The sequence below is a fragment of the Chlamydomonas reinhardtii genome, chromosome 9, assembly GCF_000002595.2.
Source record: "Chlamydomonas reinhardtii strain CC-503 cw92 mt+ chromosome 9, whole genome shotgun sequence".
NCBI lineage: Eukaryota > Viridiplantae > Chlorophyta > Chlorophyceae > Chlamydomonadales > Chlamydomonadaceae > Chlamydomonas > Chlamydomonas reinhardtii.
Window position 1 is genome coordinate 5,543,301 of NC_057012.1, and position 18,558 is coordinate 5,561,858.

General features: G+C 64.0%; 4 protein-coding genes across 4 annotated transcripts; 2 read left to right on the forward strand and 2 right to left on the reverse strand.

Annotated features, from left to right (window-relative positions):
- Nucleotides 1–102: 102 nt before the first annotated feature.
- On the reverse strand, nucleotides 103–5,112 carry CHLRE_09g400590v5 (uncharacterized protein). The gene is made up of 9 exons (XM_043065995.1): nucleotides 4,589–5,112; nucleotides 4,193–4,293; nucleotides 3,929–4,014; nucleotides 3,565–3,656; nucleotides 3,055–3,122; nucleotides 2,869–2,942; nucleotides 2,127–2,530; nucleotides 1,847–1,907; nucleotides 103–1,578 (listed from the first exon to the last, which is right to left on the reverse strand). The coding sequence occupies exons 1-9, from the start codon at nucleotides 4,888–4,890 to the stop codon at nucleotides 1,411–1,413; spliced, it is 1,356 nt and encodes a 451-aa protein (XP_042921380.1). The 5' UTR covers nucleotides 4,891–5,112; the 3' UTR covers nucleotides 103–1,410.
- Nucleotides 5,113–5,512: 400 nt separating this feature from the next.
- CHLRE_09g400627v5 (uncharacterized protein) lies at nucleotides 5,513–8,746 on the forward strand. The gene is made up of 5 exons (XM_043065997.1): nucleotides 5,513–6,326; nucleotides 6,412–6,469; nucleotides 6,542–6,643; nucleotides 6,767–7,059; nucleotides 7,285–8,746. Exons 1-5 carry the CDS (start codon nucleotides 5,919–5,921, stop codon nucleotides 7,666–7,668), a joined length of 1,245 nt encoding a protein of 414 aa, XP_042921381.1. The 5' UTR covers nucleotides 5,513–5,918; the 3' UTR covers nucleotides 7,669–8,746.
- A 20-nt stretch (nucleotides 8,747–8,766) lies between these two features.
- On the reverse strand, nucleotides 8,767–15,052 carry CHLRE_09g400664v5 (uncharacterized protein). The gene is made up of 9 exons (XM_043065998.1): nucleotides 14,576–15,052; nucleotides 14,408–14,450; nucleotides 14,151–14,295; nucleotides 12,682–13,984; nucleotides 12,151–12,452; nucleotides 11,598–11,995; nucleotides 11,151–11,281; nucleotides 9,810–10,855; nucleotides 8,767–9,600 (listed from the first exon to the last, which is right to left on the reverse strand). Exons 1-9 carry the CDS (start codon nucleotides 14,625–14,627, stop codon nucleotides 9,478–9,480), a joined length of 3,543 nt encoding a protein of 1,180 aa, XP_042921382.1. The 5' UTR covers nucleotides 14,628–15,052; the 3' UTR covers nucleotides 8,767–9,477.
- A 920-nt stretch (nucleotides 15,053–15,972) lies between these two features.
- CHLRE_09g400701v5 (uncharacterized protein) lies at nucleotides 15,973–18,514 on the forward strand. Its single transcript, XM_043065999.1, has 4 exons — nucleotides 15,973–16,727; nucleotides 17,069–17,311; nucleotides 17,463–17,925; nucleotides 18,134–18,514. The coding sequence occupies exons 1-4, from the start codon at nucleotides 16,637–16,639 to the stop codon at nucleotides 18,255–18,257; spliced, it is 921 nt and encodes a 306-aa protein (XP_042921383.1). The 5' UTR covers nucleotides 15,973–16,636; the 3' UTR covers nucleotides 18,258–18,514.
- The last annotated feature ends 44 nt before the right edge of the window (nucleotides 18,515–18,558 follow it).

Genomic DNA, 18,558 nt, shown 5'->3' on the forward strand with positions numbered 1-18,558 from the left:
TCATGCAGCTGCAGCTGCAGGCCGGCAGCGGCGCAGTGAGGGGTGGCGTGCATGGGGGCCACGCCCTGCCGCAAGCTGCCGGAAGTGACGGACCTGTGAGTCACGGCATTGCCTGTTGCATTCAACGTGTAAGAGGGGTGCTCAAGAAATGTTCCACCACGTGACCAAGTACAGTACGGTGGGTGCCAAATGTGCAACGTTGTCCATAACAATGCAACGCTACCTACACAAGCGCACACACACGCGCCAGCCGGCGCATTGCTGTTGCGCGTCATCATACAAACTGTATGAGGCTAACTACGCCCCTCAGCTCTCGCCGCACGTCCGACGACCCTTCCTCCTTTTCTTGACCAAGCGTTTAGCACATGCAGCACACAATGATCCCGATGTATGTATGAGTACACAGGCTGCATACCGTATTGCATGCGTGCGCCGATAGATCTTCTCTTTCCGCCGCCCACACCTTCGCTCTGCTACGCACGTCCATGGCCATGGCTGTGTGTGTATCCACTTCGCCCCGCTAGCATCGTACAGGACGTGAGCAGCACACGCGGCACAGCACTGCATCCTCTTCACTGCATCCTCCTTAAGCACCGCACCCAAGCAGCACGATTCGGGTCCGTGCGTGCGTGGCGATACATTGAAAGCACGGCCCTTTCCTCTTAAACGCTCATCACTCTTCGCCGCCCCACCCTCTGCACTCGTCATCATCCCTCGCGCGAATCCGCAATGCCACTCTCTCTTTCTCTCGTGCTCCCTCCTGCCCGGATGCGATTGCTTCTGCATGAAGCCACACCTCCAACAAGTGTTCCCCGGTCACACCGCCAAAAACCGAGTTCGCAACGACACCCCCCGATCAACCCACAATCCCCCAGTCCCCGAGCTAGACACGCTTACTACTGTTCACGCGCACAAACAGTCCAGACCAATTGAATGATGTTGCGGCCTACGACGGAGCACTCGGTGCGTTCATGCTGCGCGTCCACAATGCATGTGCGCTGAAGTGCACGCACTTCAGACGGGTGTATTATAGTAAAAAAACTTAGTAAACGCGTGTACAGCATAAATCCAAGCAATTCAACATAGCCCTGCTGCAACGATACTGGCGCCAAAAGTGTTGCGCGGGTGAATTTGGACGCCTGTTTGCTGCCGGTAGCCTCAGCGGCGTGGCTCAATCGCGGCCCGGCCGCCGCCGACGGCACCAGCAACAAACACCGCAGTGCACGCAGTAGCAGCAATACGTTCAGCCGGTACCCAGGTCACAACAGCCGCCGCCTGCTACAGCTCCGGCGTTGCTACCGCTGTAAGTTGGCAATCGCAAACCTTCTCATCATCTCCGCTAGCAATAGGTCTTCCCTTCTCCAACTCTTCTCAGACGTAAACATCCTGGCAATCTTGTTAATGGACAAGCTACTGCCGGCCATCCTTCGCGGCAGTAGCAGGTGTGGCGACGGCTGCCGCCGCACCTGCCCACCAAGTGGCCCAGTCTCGGAAGCTCAGCCAACTCTTCTTGTCGGGGTCGTGAAGCAGCAGCACCAGTGACAGCTCAGTGGGGCTCAGGCTGGGAAAGCCGGCCTCCTGCGGGTAGGGCGGGTCGTGGTACAAAGCGGTGGTAGTTTGGTGTGTGTACCTAGGTTTGGAGTAGCTTTATGCGCCTGTGGGCAGCGTGCGCGTACTTGCAACCCTACGTAACTATGTGTCCCGTATGCGTGTGTATAGACAGCGCCGGCAGCGGCAGGCGTGTGTGCAGCGCAGCGAGTGCTACAGCGAAGCCCTACCCACCCCCACCCCTCCACCCCAATCCCACCCCCACCCCCATCCCACACGCACGCACGCACTGAAGCACCTGCAGCAGGCGCCTCAGCTCGTAGTCACCAATGCGGCCGCCGCGGCTGCTGTCACCGTACCTGTTGTACGAATCCCGCCATGCATTCGTAAGACCGTGAGTGTATGGTTTGCAGTTTCGCTACAGAGTATCGCTACAAAGAGAAAGATAGCAAATTAATTACACGGACGAACGAGCGCGCAGGTGTGAGCCCTCCCGAGTAAAAACCACACACCGGTCCTTCCGCTCCCGTTCAGCCAAGCCAGCCCAAACACATCCTCGCACACACAAGCCCCCGCACCTCGAGTAAGCCACCGCCGCCGCCGCCGCCTCCTCTGCGCTCAGCCCCAGCTCCGTCACGGCATCAAAGCGGCCACTGGCACTCGTGGGCCGCCCGCCGGCGCCCGTGGCGTCGGCACTGCCCGCCGCCGCCGCAGACAGCACCAGGAAGGAATCCAGGCTGCTGAGAGCCGACGGCGGCGGCGAAGCCGCCGCCGCCGCCGTTGCCGCCGCCGAAGGCGGCGCCGGCGGCGCAGCCGCCGAGCTGCCGCCTCCGGCGGCGGCGGCCTTGGCGTGCGCGATGGCGGCGTCTGAGGCGGCCATGACAGCGTCCAGGTCCACGTCGGATTCGTCCGCCGCCAGCACGGCGGCCAGGGGGGTGCCCTGTGCGGCGGCGAGGACGGTGCCGTGGCCCTTGGACAGCGCCTGCGGGGTGCGGGGAAGGTGGTGATGGGTTTGACAGATAGGTGGGGTTACCGTATGCAGGTAGGTAGGCGGGGGAAGGGGGGTGGCGGAGGGGGAAGATGGGAGGGTGTGCGGCGGGCGAGGCGGGAGGGTGGGAGGAATGGAAGCGGGCGCGCGGAGGGGGCGAGTGTTGGCTGGTTGTGGAGGTGGGTGCCGGCGGCGACCCCCTGATGGTACTGCACGGGTGGCACCACCATACATTACTCCCCTTACACTTGGACTCGCCCTTGTCCCCACCTGGCCATCTATCTATCTGTCTATCCCGCATGCCCTCCCTGTCCCCCCCCCCCCTGCCTCGCCTGCAGCGCCAGCAGCACCAGCTCCGCCTGCTGACTGAAGCTGACTGCCGCGTTGCCGATGCGGACCACACGGCCTGTGGGGGTGGGGCCAGGGGGGTAGAGGATGTCGAACACATGAGGCGATCACTGGACACAACCCCACGCAGCACACAAACCACACATCGCACATCTGTCACGCCCACCCACCAGTGGTCCTGAGGCTGCAGCTAGCGAAGTGCACCAGCAGTAGCAGGTTCACAGCCACCAGCGCACCCCTGCACCGGGGCGAGGGGAGGGGAGGACAGGCAGGAGGGGGTCTCGGGGGTGAGGGTGGGGGGGGGGGGAGGCAGCAGCAGCAGCAGCAACAGCAGCAGCAGCAGCAGCAGCAGCAGCAGCAACAGCATATAGAGCCCCTCGTCCCTCGCATCCTGCAGTCCTGGCGCCTACTCCGTGAGGCACGGACAGCTACCAGCCGCCTCCCTGCCTTCCCCACCCCTTCCCGGCATTCCATACGGTATGCCCCTCCGTTGACATTGGGACATATTTCGTTGGGCTCGGGCATACAACTCCTTTCCTCCCCTTCCCCCCGCCTCCCCACCTGCCCCGCCTGCCACAGCTCCCCTCCTCCCCTCCTCCCCTCCTCCCCTCCTCCCCTCCTCCCCTCCTCCCCTCCTCCCCTCCTCCCCTCCTCCCCTCCTCCCCTCCTCCCCTCCTCACCGCAGTGCCGGGTGCAGCAGCGACTGGTCCGCGGTGGGCAGCAGCCCCAGACTCCAGAAGCAGGCGGAGGTGAGCGCCACGTCGGACAGGGCCTGAGGCAGCAGCAGGGGGAGGGGGCGGAGGGGACGTGCGGGGAGGGAGTGGAGGAACGGGAACAGTCGTTTTTTTTTCCACTACATCGAGAGCTGCATATAGGTCTTAGCAGAGGGCTTACGGAAATAGCAGGTCGTGGTCATTCCGTGTGGGAGTTCACCCCCTGACCCCGCCCCCTCTCCACACAGCCCCCAAACCCCACCCCCTGCATCCCACCCCCTGCATCCCACCCCCTTCATCCCACATGCATGGCCTGCCAATGCCTCCTCACCGAGGGCAGCCGCTGCTGCAGTGTGGGCAGCAGTGTGGCGGTCATGAAGTGCCGCCGCAGCCGAGCCAGATCCACTCGCTCCACACCTGGGGGGAAGTGCGTGTGGCATGGGATGGAGGGTGGGGGGGGCAAAGTTTGGGCGGGGTCGGAGTGGGCGGCGGCAGACGCGGGACCATTTCCCTTGCCTGTTCCTACCCCTCCCCTCCCCTTCCTTCCTTCCCATGCCTCCCCTCCACCTCCCCTCCACTCCACCTCCCTTCCCACCTCCGCCGCCGCTCCACTGCTGTATGATGTGGGCCGCCCGCTCCGCGCGCATGCCGCTCGCCACCAGCTGACTCATGTACTCGCGAACCTGCCGTGACAGGCTGCAGGGGCATGTTGAAGGGGAAGGAGGGGTTGAAAGGGGAAGCCGGCATGTGTAATGATAGGGTTGTAGCAGCATGAAAGGGAGGGCATTTGGGGCGCGTCATAGACAGGAAAAAGCAACAAGACTTGGTGGGGGCTCGGAGCAGGCCGCGGAGACAGCCCGAAGATGCGTGACTCTTCGTGACTCAAGTAGGGTTCCCTGGCGCGAACCGTGGGACCCTTCTGTGGACACAATGAATTCAACTGGGTGACCGTGAATTGCCCTTCTGGTGTGTTCGCACATATCCCACCCACCTCGGGTCCTTGCGCGGGTCCGCAATTGTGGAGATGCTGACACAGCTCGCGTCGCGAGGGCTGCAGCTCAGGTTTGGCAGTGAGCTGCTGCTTAGGATACCCAGTTCTTGCCCTGGAGATGCACTACGCAGCACAGCGGCCTGCTCCGTCGCGGAGACATGCTGCGTCTCCCGCGCGTCGCTCCCGCTCCTGTTGCTGCTTGCTGCAGGTCCCCGCTCAACCTCAAGATCCTCGTCACGGCTGGCTGTGTGAATGGGACTGGGCCCGGAGCGTAGCCGGCCGTCGAGCTGCTGGCGTGGCATTGACGTGCTCGGGCCAAGGCTGGCGCCCGCAATCCTTCGTGCACGCAGCGGCAGCTGTGGACCACAGCGGGTTAAGCATTGCAGTGGCATTGTCCAGGACCAAAAAGATCTAGGCGCCGCGCAGGCCTTGCCAAAAGCAAAACTCGGCCAACGATTTGCGGGCTAACCGCGGCGGGCGAACGTGGAAAGTGAGCCGTGGGAGAGTGGGAATCCCGAAGTATGAGCAACAACTTATATACTGGGCTTTTGCGGCAGGCATAGCAAGCAGGGCGCTGCACGGCGTGCGCGTCATCGCTAAACCCTCCATCGCCTCGAAACGCCCGCACATGCCAGCACCGTCCGCAGCAACCCACCCTCGACCTGATACGTGCTGTCACCTCCATTCATATCGCTCATTGGTTTGTAGTCGCGCGCGTCCAGGCGGCCAGCCAAGAAGCTTGGGCTAGCTTGCCAGACGTGGACAGGCTAGCATGCGGCACCAGCATGCGTCACTTGTCATGCGCACATGTTCGTGCATGTTCGAAGTGGGCTGTGGAGGGCGCCCAGACTTCAAATGCGGCCATAATACATTGCGGGCATGACCCCATTTCGGTTCAGAACTGTCTGAGCTTGCATGCGCGTAGCTATAATGTCCGTGGAGCATGTTGTTGGGCTGGGCTGGCATTGGCAGGCTGCAGACCCGGGGCCTTCGTCCGGTTTTGGTCACGCGCTGTACGGCTGTCGTGTCGCGGGCGGTCTCTTTGTAGACCCCAAACGTGGAGCTAGCCTCCACACCGGGGAATCCACGGTTCAGTCGGGTTTGGCACACGTCGGACGGCCTCGCGCAGGGCTTTGCGGAAGGGAAATTCAATTAATGACATGTACATCAGGTGCCATGCTGAATGCATATGGCTGACGGCTTTGCGAGCGGCAGCTGTCACCGCATTTAGGGTCGTGCAATTACCGGACCCCCAATTTTGCGAAGTTGTGTAACAGCTGTGTTTGGGGTGGCTCAAACATTCCATTTAGACAGTGCAAAGCCGTCTAGAATGCGGCAATTATCAGTCCTTGACAGTGGCTCGCGGCCAGCCGCGCAGCCGGTGGCCAGTTGCTCCTACACCACCCTTCCCAATTTTACTTCTAGACGCATTCACCAACGGCAGCATGCGTGTGGGCGGGGGGCCGACCAGTCAGCGGGGCGGCGGCGTCTGGCCGCGCCTGCACCGCTTCTAGCACCGCACCGGCTGACTGACAATTCTCGACCTTCAATTGCATGCGCGTCTGGCGAGGAGGTCATCAGTGGATACACTCCCGCGAACTACATTTCCTTCTCGGAGCAGCCAGGGGACGTCGCCGGTCACGGCTTTAGCGTCGTCGTAGACGCCCCATCAAGCGTGTGCTTTGGAATATGGAACGACTGGAACCGTCTCGTGGAGTTCCTGGACCTGGTGGCGCAGGTGTGCTTGGTCGTCGGCAAACATGCGCAAATTCTTGTCGCCCCTTCACATCACCGCTGAAGCAACCGTATCCTTGCTATTGTAGATTGGCTTGGACCCTAAAAACCCGGACATGGCGCTGTTCCAGACCTTCTACCGTCACGGTGCGCAAATTCAGACAATTCCGTGGCCCACGATCTCGGAAACGCTGACGACCGGCCTTCCTTTGCATACAGGTCTCCTGCCGGTGATGGAGATCGTGTTCGTGCTGCAGAAGACGCAGGTGGTGGAGAATGAACGCATCGAGTTCGAGTCGGTGTGGGGCATGCCTATGTCAGGTGAGCCTCCCCCCCCTCCTCCTCTCTGACCACGCTCCTGTGCGCCTGCCTCCATCCTTGACTCCGCCTTCCCCTCTTATCTTGAAACCTCTTCTCCTGCGCCTCTTCTGCCGCAACCCCCAGGCTCTGTCTCCTTCCGGCCGGTAGACGGCGCTGGCGGCAGCCGCACGGAGGTGACGCTGGAGTTCGCGCAGGCACTGCCCACGCTGCTCGTAGACCTCAAAGTGGGGGTGTTCGGGGTGCAGAACAGCCTGCGCCCCATCCTGTCCGACAACCTGGTGGCGTTTAAGGAGCTGGCGGAGGAGCTGGCGGCAGCTGAGAGTTCGCAGAAGGGCAAGGCCGGGAAGGGCGCGAGGCCGCGGCAGGAGGCGGGCGACCGGCAGTTTCTGCTGTTCGACGAGCGGGCGGACATGCAGGTGGGCCGAGCGCATGTGTGTGGGTGCGCGCTGGGAGGGCAGGGGGCGCGTGTAAAATGGATGGCAGTGAGGGGACGGGTGGGAGCGAGGAGGTGGCAAGGCGGCGCGGTGGCAGGCCACCGTGCAAACTGCAAAGGCAGCATGCTCATGGGTTGCGGGGCTTCGGCGCAGCGCGTCGAAAAGTGTGCATGTCCCAACTCCTATCCAAATCATTTCCGTCGGCAGGCATACGCGGAAATGATGGAGATGATGCAGGACGCCGAGCTCCAGCAGCAGGAGCAGCAGCGGCAGGCGGCGGCGGCGGCACAGCGGGCAAGCGCGGCGGCGTCTCAGCCACAGCAGCAGGAGCAGACGCCGGCGGAGGAGGACACGGCAAGGCAGCAGGGCCCGGGCACGGCGGCAGCAGCAGCAGGGCCGGCAGTGGCGGGTAGCGGCCGGGCAGGGCGGGGGACTCGGCGAACCACCCGGACAACGACGGACGCGGCGGGGGGCACGGCGGCTGGCGGGCGCGCCGCATCGGACGCGGCGGCAGCCGGCGGGGGCCAGGGGCCTGACGACCGGTCATCGGGTCGGAAGCGCTCGGTTCGCTCCACTCGCGGCGCGTCGTAGTCGTGGCGCTACTGCGGAGTGGTGTGGAATGGGGCGGCCTTGTGCGGACGCAGCACGGCGTGGCGAGGGTGCAATGCGGTGCGATGCTGTGCGGTGCGGTGCGCGCAGGCCCAGACCGGGCAGGCGACGTGAGTGCGCAGCTGGGGATAGCTAGGCGGTGCGCAGGCAGCTCTTGTTTCTGCGCCGTGGCCAACGCGCTGCCTTGCGGGCGGTTCCTGGCGCCGATGTGGGGCTTGACGTGGCAGCTGCGCTGTGCTGTTGCGACTCGCATGTCTTTACGCAGTAACCTGCCGGGCTTTACGGGACCGCAGCCATGGTGAGTTGTTGGCGCTGGTCGTGAGGCAGGCAGGCATCGGCTACATCTATCACTCAGACACGGCTTGTAGCGTACGGCGTTGTAGGAATGCATTACAATAGCTAGCACTCGAGCGATGTATATGCAGGCGCCGGCCCGGTCTTGCACGGGTGGCGAAGTTGCTCGCGTATGCAGGTGGTCTTCCGCCTGCAGAGGGGGCGTGGATGCCATTTGTGTGGTTGGTTGCTGTTGCTGGCGCGTTGCGGTCTGGCAGAGGCGGGCGCTAAGAAGTGAGCTGCTGAGAGCGGCATTGACGGGGCAGATTACAGCTAAGACGAGGATTCGGCTATGCTAATACGCGACTTATGCTTGAGAACAATGGGAGTGTAGATGGTGCATGCAGGGGACTGGGCCAAGCCCGGGCGTGACGGCATTGGCCTAGAACCGATGCGGGGACTGCCGACTGCATGGTCGTGAGGCGGGCGGCCCGCGACCGGGCTGACATAAACTTTCACAACGGTATCGAGACTTGCATCGGCAATGACAGCCGCAGAGCCAAGTCACAATTTTGCTGCTGTGGGGGCTGTCGCATGAATGTGACGAATGTACGGTAGGTGGTAGGGCCTGGCGCTAGCGCAACGGTGCGCGCAGCTGGATTGCGTGCGTGCACGTGTCATGTGGGGTCAAAACTGGTGTGCTCCAAACTGGTGTGCGGTGGTGCCACGAAGTCACTTATGCGGCGTCGTGCGCGTTTGCTGCTCGTGACTGTAAGCGTGTTCCAACCTTGCAACCTCGCCAGAAGGGCTGAGTAATGGTAGTTCAGTACTCCAGGGAAAGCTGACTGCGCAATGTGTCACATGCCCTTCTCCGCCTGCCTCCGGGAGGTTGCGGTTCGGGCATCGACGTATGAGATAACGTCAGCTGCATCAGCAGGCGCGCGGACGAACGAGGATGCGCATGCCCGGAGATGAACCATGGGAAAGCTGAATTAGCCCAGGAAGAGCCCTAGACCCACCAGCTCAGACGGCTCCTACCCGTGGCTCCTACCCCATACACCAGTAAACAACCTGACATGTCCCAGGGGCTGTAATTCGTGCTCAAAAGACACAGGGCGCCAGGGCGCGGCCCGGCACAGCGTAGTCACATGCCGAATGTCCCGGGTTCCGACATCATACTGCGAAGTGCAGTAGCCCTGAGCCTATCGCAGCGTCGCGCACGCCTGGTACCTGTGCTACTGCCATCGCGCCCATTGCTGGTCTGCACTCAGATGCTCGGGCTGTACGCCCCAGCATTACGGTAAACATTTCGCAGGGAGCGCATCACGCTCACATCACTTTCTCCTACTCCGTCCGTCCATCCGTCAGTTCCCGTATACGCGCGCACGCAATACTTGCCGACGAAGAATCCCGCCACCCGTTTCCGTTGGTAGGCGGCGCATGCCGCAACATGCATTGGCACTCTCCTCCTCCTTCTCGCACTCCTGCATCCGACTGCTAGCTGCTAGCTGCTAGCTCCTACATGTCCGCTGCGAGGTCCTCACTCAGCAGCAACTCGTCATTCTCGCCGCCAGATGCACTGCCGACGGCGGCGGCTTCGCCGCTTGCGCCTGCGGCTTCGCCGGAGGCTACCGCGTCAGCCTGCAAACCCACCCGACAAAGGGCAGGCCACGGGGTGGGGTTACAACGGCTAAGGCTTCCATGCGACAGCGGCAGCCAACGCTCCGTGCGTTGATGCGGCTGAAGTACGGGACGGCGACAAGTCCTCCCAACCCGGCACGCCGTTCCACCCGCTCCGCCAGCGCCCACGCCCGGTGTGCGCCCCCAGTCCCTGGTCCCTGCACACTTACCACTACGGCATCGCCATCCTGCCTCCCTGCCGGCGCCGCCGCCGTCGCGCCGTCACCGTTGCCGTCCCCGTACTGCTCGTCGTACAGCGCCGTACCGTCGTCCTCAAACGAATACGGCTCCTGCTGCTCCTGCTTCTGCCCGGCTCCTGCAGCGCTGTCGCCGCCGGTCCCCGCAGCCCCCACACTGGCTGGTTCCGATTCCATAGCGCCTGCGCCTGCCGCCACGCCCGCTGGGCCATCCTTTGCTGCTGCCGGTGCTGCTGGTGCTGCCGCCGCACCTGCTGATGCAGCTGCCACTGGCTGCGCCTGCGGCTTGCCGGCAGCCGACTTGGCTGACGACCCGCCGCCGCCGCTGCCGCCAGCAGCTGCCGCAGCTGGCGACTTCACAGCATTGCCGGTCGTCCCCTCACCCGCGCCCGCACCTGCCTTTGCGGCCGCTGCCGCTGTCGACCGGGCCGTTGCCCCAGCGCTCGGCTTGGCCGCCTTTGCCGGCCCCGCGCCCCCCGCAACACCGCTGCCGCCGGCTGCTCCTGAGCCCGAGCCTGCAACCGCACCCGCCGCAGCCGCCGCCTTCCGCTTTTTCAGCATCTGCTGCTTCAGCCGCGCCTCTTCCAAAGCAATGACTCGCCGCATGAGCTCAATCGCCTCCTCCTTCTTCTTCAGCTCCTCTGGGCTCGGGCCGCCGCCTGTACCCGCCGCCGCCGCGGCTGCGGAAGTTGTGCCTGTGGCAGCTGTGGCAGCTGGTGCAGTTGACGTGGATGGGGCAGCGTTGGGCGCAGCACTGGCATCAGATGCAGGAGTCGGCCCGGCACCGGCTGGCGCGGCCTCAGCCGCATCGCCAGATGGTGGGGCCGCCCCAGCTGCCTCCGGCACTGCACAGGCAGACGCGTCCGGAGCCCCTGCCGCCGTGCCGTTGGCGGCGGCGGCGGAGGCATCGCCTGAAGCTGTCGTGGTGGTAATAGTGGCAGTCACAGCTGCAGGGCCGGCGCTGCCGTCCCGCACCCACTTGTTGCTGATGGGCCTGGTGGGCGCGGCGCCCCACGCGCCTGCAGCACCAGAGGATAAAACACACACACACACACAACACACACATATATATATATATATGTTTCCTCTTAGGTGTGTAATGGAGTCCACAGCACATAGCAAGCGCACATGCACCCGCCGTGCAAGGCAGTGGGTGCTTGCGCATTTGCGTGCACAGTGTTGAACGTTCGACCCTGTCCCCTTGTGCTTGCCTACACACCACACGGTACGCGGCCTGGGGCCCGAAGCCGGCGGCACAGGCATGCCCCTATTCTGTGTGACTCGTCCCCGCCGACCAAACGGCAAAGGGCCTACCTGGCGCCGTCGCCGCGGGAGATACAGCGCCGCCGGGAGTGGCGCCCGCGCCGCCCGCGCCCCCGCCCGAGCCACTGGTGTCCACTTGGGGCGGCCAGCCCTGGCCCTGCGCACGCCCACCGCGCCCTCCTCTGCGGCGGTTCAAGGCATAGCAAGCGTCAGGTCTGCAACATACATACTAGACCGCTTGTGCTCTAGACCTCTAGCGATGCAAGGAGCTACTTTACTAGACAACGCCCAAAAGCTAACCCTGCGGCGCTAGACTGGACAGCGCTGCCGCTGTAATGTAGGTGACCGGCAGTGCCATGCTTCGCAACCCCAGAAACCTTTTGTGTATTACCCCAGAAACCTTCTGCTCGCATCCGGCTGGCCAACAAGCACTGGAACACTGCCAAGGACACGCGGGCCTACACAGCTACGGGTACGCGTCTACATGACCTCTCTCACCTGCGCCCGCCTGGCCCGCCTCGCCAGTGCTGCTGCGCGTGCGCGTGCTGGGCGTACTGCTCCCCGCCGGCGCCATGCTCATCCCCAGCTCCTGCCGCCGCCGCCTCCACCGCCGCCGCCGCCTCCCAACCGCCGCCGCCTCCCGCCGCCTCCCGGCCCTCCTCCGCCGGCCAGCCGCCACCACTGCCATCTTGCGGCCCGCCGCGGCGGCCTCGGCCCGGGCCGCGCCCAGCCCCGCGGCCTTGGCCCGCGCCGCCTCGGCCGCCCCGGCCCCGGCCACGCTGTTGCTGATAGCCGCCGCCGCCGCCCTGGCGGCTGTAATCGCGCCAGCCCTCCTGCCCGTCGGCTCCGTCATCGCCTGCTCCGTAGCCCTGCTGCTCCTGTTGCGTGAAGTCGACCTGCAAGTGCAGCGCACATGCCACATGGCGCATGGCTCAACCGTGCAATGAGGAAATTACAGTGGCTGCGGGCTATTAGGCCACGAACAGCAATGACGCGCATCTACGGCAGGCCCGTAAACATTCATGCACTGTAGCGGCCCGCTCTCCCGCACCTGCATGCCCGCACCGCCGCCGCCGCCGCCGCCGTACGCGCGCTGCGAGGGCGAGTTAGCCGCCATGGGCCGCCGTTGCGGCGGCTGCAGCACCTGCTGCATCGTCTCACGGTCCCAGTCGACCTCGCCAGCCCCGCCTCCGCCAGCGCCTTCACCACCACCACCATAGCCCTCGCCGCCGCCGCCGCCGTTTACATGGCCGCCGTAGGCGCCGCTGCCGCCGCCGCCGCGCAAATGCGGCGGCAGCATCTCCGGCTCTGCCGAGGGCCGCCGCAGGTGCGGCGGCGGCTCGAGCACCATGCCTGCGTCATCGCCACATGAATGGATGGAACACGCATGTCGTTGTAAATTAGGCGGCTCGCGTGCCTTGCCGCAGCGTTTAAAGCGGATGCAACTGCATGGTTGCCAGCCGGACACCCAGCCGCAGCAGGACGCCCAGCAAACCACCAGCAAGCTGGTGCCAACCAAAGCCTCTTAGAATCCATTCAAAAGTGCACCGCCAGCCGTCAGCAGGCCCACCCTGCCGCTCACCTTCCGCGTCGTCCGTGCCGCCCGGCCCGCCCGCCATCATGCCGCCACCGGGCGCGAAGATGCTAGGCATGTCGCCCATCCCACTGCCGCCACCGCCACCACCAGCGCCGGCCCCACCGTCGCTCAGCACGCCGCTGCTGCCGCCGCCTTCCAAGATAACGCCGCCGCCGCCGCCTGCCGCATTAGTGTCGCTGTTCATCAACGCAATTAGCTGCTGCTCCAACTCCGGATTCTGTTGAAGCTGCTGCATGACAGCCCCCAGCATGTCCCCAGGGCCGGCGCCGCCGGCGCCACCGGCGCTGGCGCCGCCCGCCGCCGCCAGGCCCGCAAGCATGCTGCCGCCGCCTGCCGCCGCCAGCTGCTGCAGAAGCTGAGCCTGTTGCTGCGCAAGAATGCCGCTCGTGCCGCCGCCAACGCTCCCGTCAAGCGAGCCGCCAAAGCCACCGCCGCCGCCGCCGCCAGCGCCCATCGACGCAAGCATGGCATGCACAGCAGCGGCGCCAGTACCCATTCCAACGTCACCAAATGAGCCGCCGCCGCTGCTGCCGCCGCCGCGACCCTGCCCCCCAAAGTGGCCGGGCCCACGCCCGCGCATTCCCCGCCCGCCGCGGCCGCGCATCTGCCCCGGCGGCGGCGGCGGTGGCGGCTGCTGCTGCCCGGCGCCGGCGCCGTGCATGCCCTGCATCCCCGCCATTCCTGGCATGCCCGCCAGTGCCGCCATCAGCTGCATCTGCATCTGCTGCATGCCCAGCGGGATGGGACCCATGGGGCCACCGCCGCCCATGTGCCCGCCGCTGCCCATGGGGCCGCCACCCATATGGACCCCACCCATAGGGCCCCCGCCCATGGGGCCCCCGCCCATGGGGCCTTGCCCGCGCCCCATCATGCCCGGCCCTGGGCCGTGTCCGCCGGGCCCGCCAAAGTCCATCATGCGCCCCGGACCTCCCATCATCATGCCTGGCCCGCCCGGCCCCCCACCACGGCCGCCGCGGCCACCACCGCCCATCGCCATCATCATCCCCCCAGGGCCGCCGGGGCCGCCGGGCCCGCCGGGGCCCCCGCCCATCCTGCCGCCGCCAGGAAAGCGGCCGCCGCGGCCGCCAAAGCGCCCGCCTCCATCGCCACGCCCCCCAAAGCCGCCGCCGCCGCCGTCGCCACGGCCGCCCCTGCCGCCGAAGCCGCCCCTGGCCTGGCGCGGGCGGTAGTCGGGCGCAACGGCGCCCGCCTCGCAGGTGTCCTCATAGTATGCGGCGGGTATGGCTTTGCCGCTCTTTGCGCCTCCCTTGCCCGCGCCGCCGTCGCCCTGCGCAGATGTGGCAAAGGGGGGCAAAGAAGGTTGACAGCCTCTGCAAGCAAGCCAGGCCTCCGTAGCCTGGGTGGCCTCTGCTAAGCATGCTGGAGTACAACTCCGGTGTGCTTGTTCGCACCCGAGCAATTGCCTGTGCAAAAAACGACAGCACGGCACGTACCTGTCCTTGCGCTGCCTCTTGCAGCTGCCCTTGTTCCTGCTCCCCGGCTTGCGTCGACTGCGGCTGCTGCTGGGATTCCTGGGGTGGGTGCTGCTGGGGCTGATCCTGGGCCCCAGCCACCCCCTCAGTCGATCCCGCATTGTCCCTGTGCGCACACAGCGGCGGGTCTGGTCAGGGAGAAAGTCAAGGGTGCCAGCACGCGTTGTGTTGCGTGTGTGGTGCCCCAAACCAGCCCTGCCACGCAGCACCGTACTCACTCGTTGCCGGCTACATCCGTGTTGATGCCTTCGTCATAGTACTCTGCAAGCGGCACCAGCCGCAAGGTGAATGCCTCAAACAGCGCTCAAACGCGGGATCGACCGGAATCGGGGGACGCAGACCTTGAGACGCGGCTGCAACACACGCCATAGCCTAGTATGTCTCACCCAACAGCTCCTCATCGTCTGCAAACTCGTCATACGCCTCCTCGTCCGCCATTTCGCCGAGCGTCCGCCGCCCACAGCCAGTCTGAAAGCTTTAAGCTGATTGCTATTGTGCTATGACCCCGTCATGCACCATTCCTCAAGCTGATCGTGCCACAGGCTGGAACCTCTAGAAGTTTGTTGCAAAGAACAAGAGCAATCTTGATAAACGTAGAATATATTTTTCTACTGTGGTATTATATAAGCATGTGCCTGCAATCGCAGCCAGCATGGCGTGCAGGGGGATTGGGCCGCTGGTCACTGTTCCTGCGTGAGTCCCAAGTCGCAGATTTCACGCGTTCCTTATGTATCACCTTGTCTCATGCACTTTACAACAATGACTTAACTCTAAAAGTAAGTTATATTGTCGTGGGCTCGCGCCCGGCAACAATTCGGCAAGTCCGAGTTCGCCGGGCGCAAGACACAGTATATCGCGTCGCTATTCTCCTCGTTTACCACAGCTGTCAAAAAAGCTTGACTCACCCAGCACGCGAGCCCCGTGCGCCCACCGCACTATGCCGCTGCGTTCCAAGGTGTACAATGCCCCCTTCAATCTCACCGTGTTGGGGCTGCAACTCGTGAGCTTGCGTCAGGTCCAGTCTTGCACTTCCTGGCCGGCGTGGGCAGGGGTTAGGGGGCGCGTGGTCCCTGCACACGTCGCCAGAGCTGTCCCAAGCTGTCTTGCCTTTGCGCCTCCGGAGCACCTCGTGCGCCTGGGTTTAGCCTGGTGTAGCAGTACCTAGCCGGCTAGCCCACCCAATAACATAACGGGAGACAGGAGCGGGTCCAATGGATGGCAGTTTGGCGACTGCATGCTGACTATTATGCTCGGTGCCTGCCCTCTTGTGACACGAGCTAGCGCAGTCACTGCAGTCATTGTAGGTGACCAGGGGAGGGTCCGTTCCGGTGCACCCACAACCAGGCCCCCAATCCTGCGCGCCAGGCCAGCTTGGGACTGCACGTAAATACATGGCGGGCAGGCGTTAGCCGCCCGCCCGCGCATGCAATAGGTGAATAGGAAGGTTAGGGAGTGGGTCTGGTCGGGCATCTGTCTTGCGCGAGCCAGTCAGTGCATCTCGCACAGCTTCAACCTGTGGAGCCCTAATCTCCCACGCCTTGATAATGACTGCTTTTTGACGCGAAACGCCTCGTACCATCACGCTAAGTCATTACTTTGGGGTGTCGTCAGGTGCTCTGGCTTCGGGCAAGAGGCCCTGGGGTCCCGCCAAGTTGGACGTCAAGATTGGGCTCTGCGTAGGGTGTGGTACCCCACTTGGGTGTACCGCCCTCCCCACACCCTCGTCCTCAGCGCCCTCCAGCTCCCCCTCCATTACCTCGCTAAGTCTCTATGCGATTCACTTGCTACCCTACGTTTGCTTGGCATCGCACGGCGGGAAGGTGGGGTTCGGTTGGCAGGCATAGTGACGGTGCTTTTGCGACGAAGTATTATCATAACTACTGCCGCGTGAATACTTGTTTGGTGCGTTGACGATCGCATGAGTTCCCGCCTCGCAGCTCGTGCGACCCAGAGCCTCGCGACCCAAAGACTGTGCGAGTTGTCACCTAGCTCCCAAACTCACTAGGATGAATAATTTGAAGTGCTATTTGATAAGCCAACTAAACGGGGATAGCCAACGTTAAGTTTTGGCCATTCGGGGGGATTGGGCACTCACGCAGGAACAGTGACCAATGGAGGGGACGCGGGGACGCGCGTGCAGGCGCCATCAGGCTGGCACTATCGCCTGCTCCGTCAGGCAAAAAAACGAATACGGACCGCTACACTTGACATAGAAACTGACGAAACCAGCAAATCCGAAGAAAGCACTGCAAGCAACTGTCATCTCGGTCGACTTGCAGCGCACGCTCTGTTAGCAGCTCAACCCTATCAGGCTTCCACCGCAACGACGGAAATATAATAGTGGCGCAAACTAACTAGGGAACGGGCTCCTGCAGCCTCAAGCTTCCAACCTGACCGCGGCTTAGCACGGCACCGCCTGTCTCCGTATCCCATTTCCCAATCGCCATATGGACGTTGTGGATGCAGTGATGGCTGCAGCAGCCGTGGGCATCGCCTACAGCTCCGCGGCAGCGGCGTCGCGGGAGTGCCCCTGGGACGGTGCGTGCTTGCTTGGAGGCCGGGTCAGCATTTGGGGTGGGCCCCATCGTTAAGGCCCACGGCCCCACGGCTCACCCTGCTCCAGACCGCTGCAATCTGATTGCGCGGCTTGTTGGCTGCCCACATGTCTTGCGTCTGATTCTTAGTCCTCTTGAGAATGGTGCAAACAAGTCCCTCCCAAACCCGCTCACACGGCCGGCCTCGTGTCAAGTATGTGTGTCCCTCTTGTGACGATGTGTGCGTGGTGCCTGCTGGCGGGCTGGTGGGTGGTCGACTCAGCAGGTCACTACACATGCCTGCCTGCTTGACCCGTAACTTCTTAAATGGTGTACACTGTGCAGGCTATGGTGGGCTGGTCCGGATTTGCGATGACGACGTGTTGAGGGAGCAGGGCGTGGTGCGGCTGGCAGTGCCGCGCCCGCCGGCCCGCGCGCCGGTGCCGCCGCCCGCGCCTGGTCCTGGCCCTGGCCCGGGACCAGGTCTGGGAGGAGCGGGCGGAGGCGGAGGCGGCGGTAGTGAAGGCGGGGCTGGAGGTGGAGGTGGAGGTGGAAGTGGAGCCGGTGCAAGCGTGCCTTCCCAACCGGGTGAGTGGCTGTGGACGCAGGCGGGTTGGCAAGCCTGTACACGTGGGCGATGCAAGCGAAGCTTTGGAAGTTCTGGTATGCACTCAACAACAGCGGCGTACCAGCACGCCTGCTTGGAACCGCAACTCTCCTTTGGCCGTGCCGTGCACAGGGTTTGCGCTGCCCGCAGTACCTGTTCCCGCGCCGGAGCCAGCACGACCGGCAGGACCGGCAGGAGCTGTGAGTCAGCCGGCGCCAGAAGCGGCGGCAGCGCCGGCGCGGCCGCCGCTGTTGCGGCGGGTGCCTTCCTGGGTCGAGGAATACGTTACGGGCGAGCAGGGTAATGAAGAGGGTGCGGCGCAGGGCGGCAGTAGCAGTTACGGCGACGCTACCAGCAGTGGCAGTAGCAATCAGGGCTTGCAGAACCGGACCGCAGCTGCGGCGCCGGGCGCTGCTGACGCAGGCGGGAAGTCTGCCTCAAGCTTGCAGCAACAGCAGCAACAGCAGCAACAACAGCAGCGGGAGCACAGGCAGGGGCCACCATCAGCAGGGCCGAGGGGCGCCGGAGCGAACAATTCCGTACCAGCGCTCCCCGCGCCTGCGGCTGCGGCTATGCACCTGTACCGGCAGCAGAGGTATGTGCGAGGTGGGCTGGTGTAAGGCGCCTTTGGGGTTGGCTAGCGCGTGCGCGGTTCCTGCAATCGATGTTTTGGATTGCAGTTTGCGCATGGCTGCCACGCCATATCGTACAGGCGTGTGCTCACTGCACCGCATCGGCCAAACGCCGCGTGGCCGTGCTTACCATGTACGGCGTCGCCACCCCCCGGTGCTGCTTGGTTGCAGGGCTGAAGTTATGCGGGCAGCGGCCAAGCATCGCCAGGCGGTGCAGGCAGCCAACGAGCCAGACCTGTCGTGGCTCAGCGAGCTGCCATCGCCGCCTAAGAACCCGCCGAAAGGGAAAGCATGACTGGTGGTGGCTGGTGGTGGAAGAACATGGTGGTTCGTGCGAAGTAGGGTTTCACCTGCTGGTGTGGGGTACCCGAGGGCTGCTGGTTGGCGCCTTTCACATCGTGTTCGTTGTGGGTTTGCGAGCAGGATATGTAAATGCTCTCAGCCATTGATTCGCAGGCTGTGTAAGAAGGGAAGGCAACCCCGCTGAGGGCTGAGAGTGCTGTCAGAGGTGCCGTCAGGGGGGCGATTGCGATTGGACATGGCAGACAGACAAGGGGCAGACATACCTTGCTCCTGCTCCATGATTGTCATGTTTA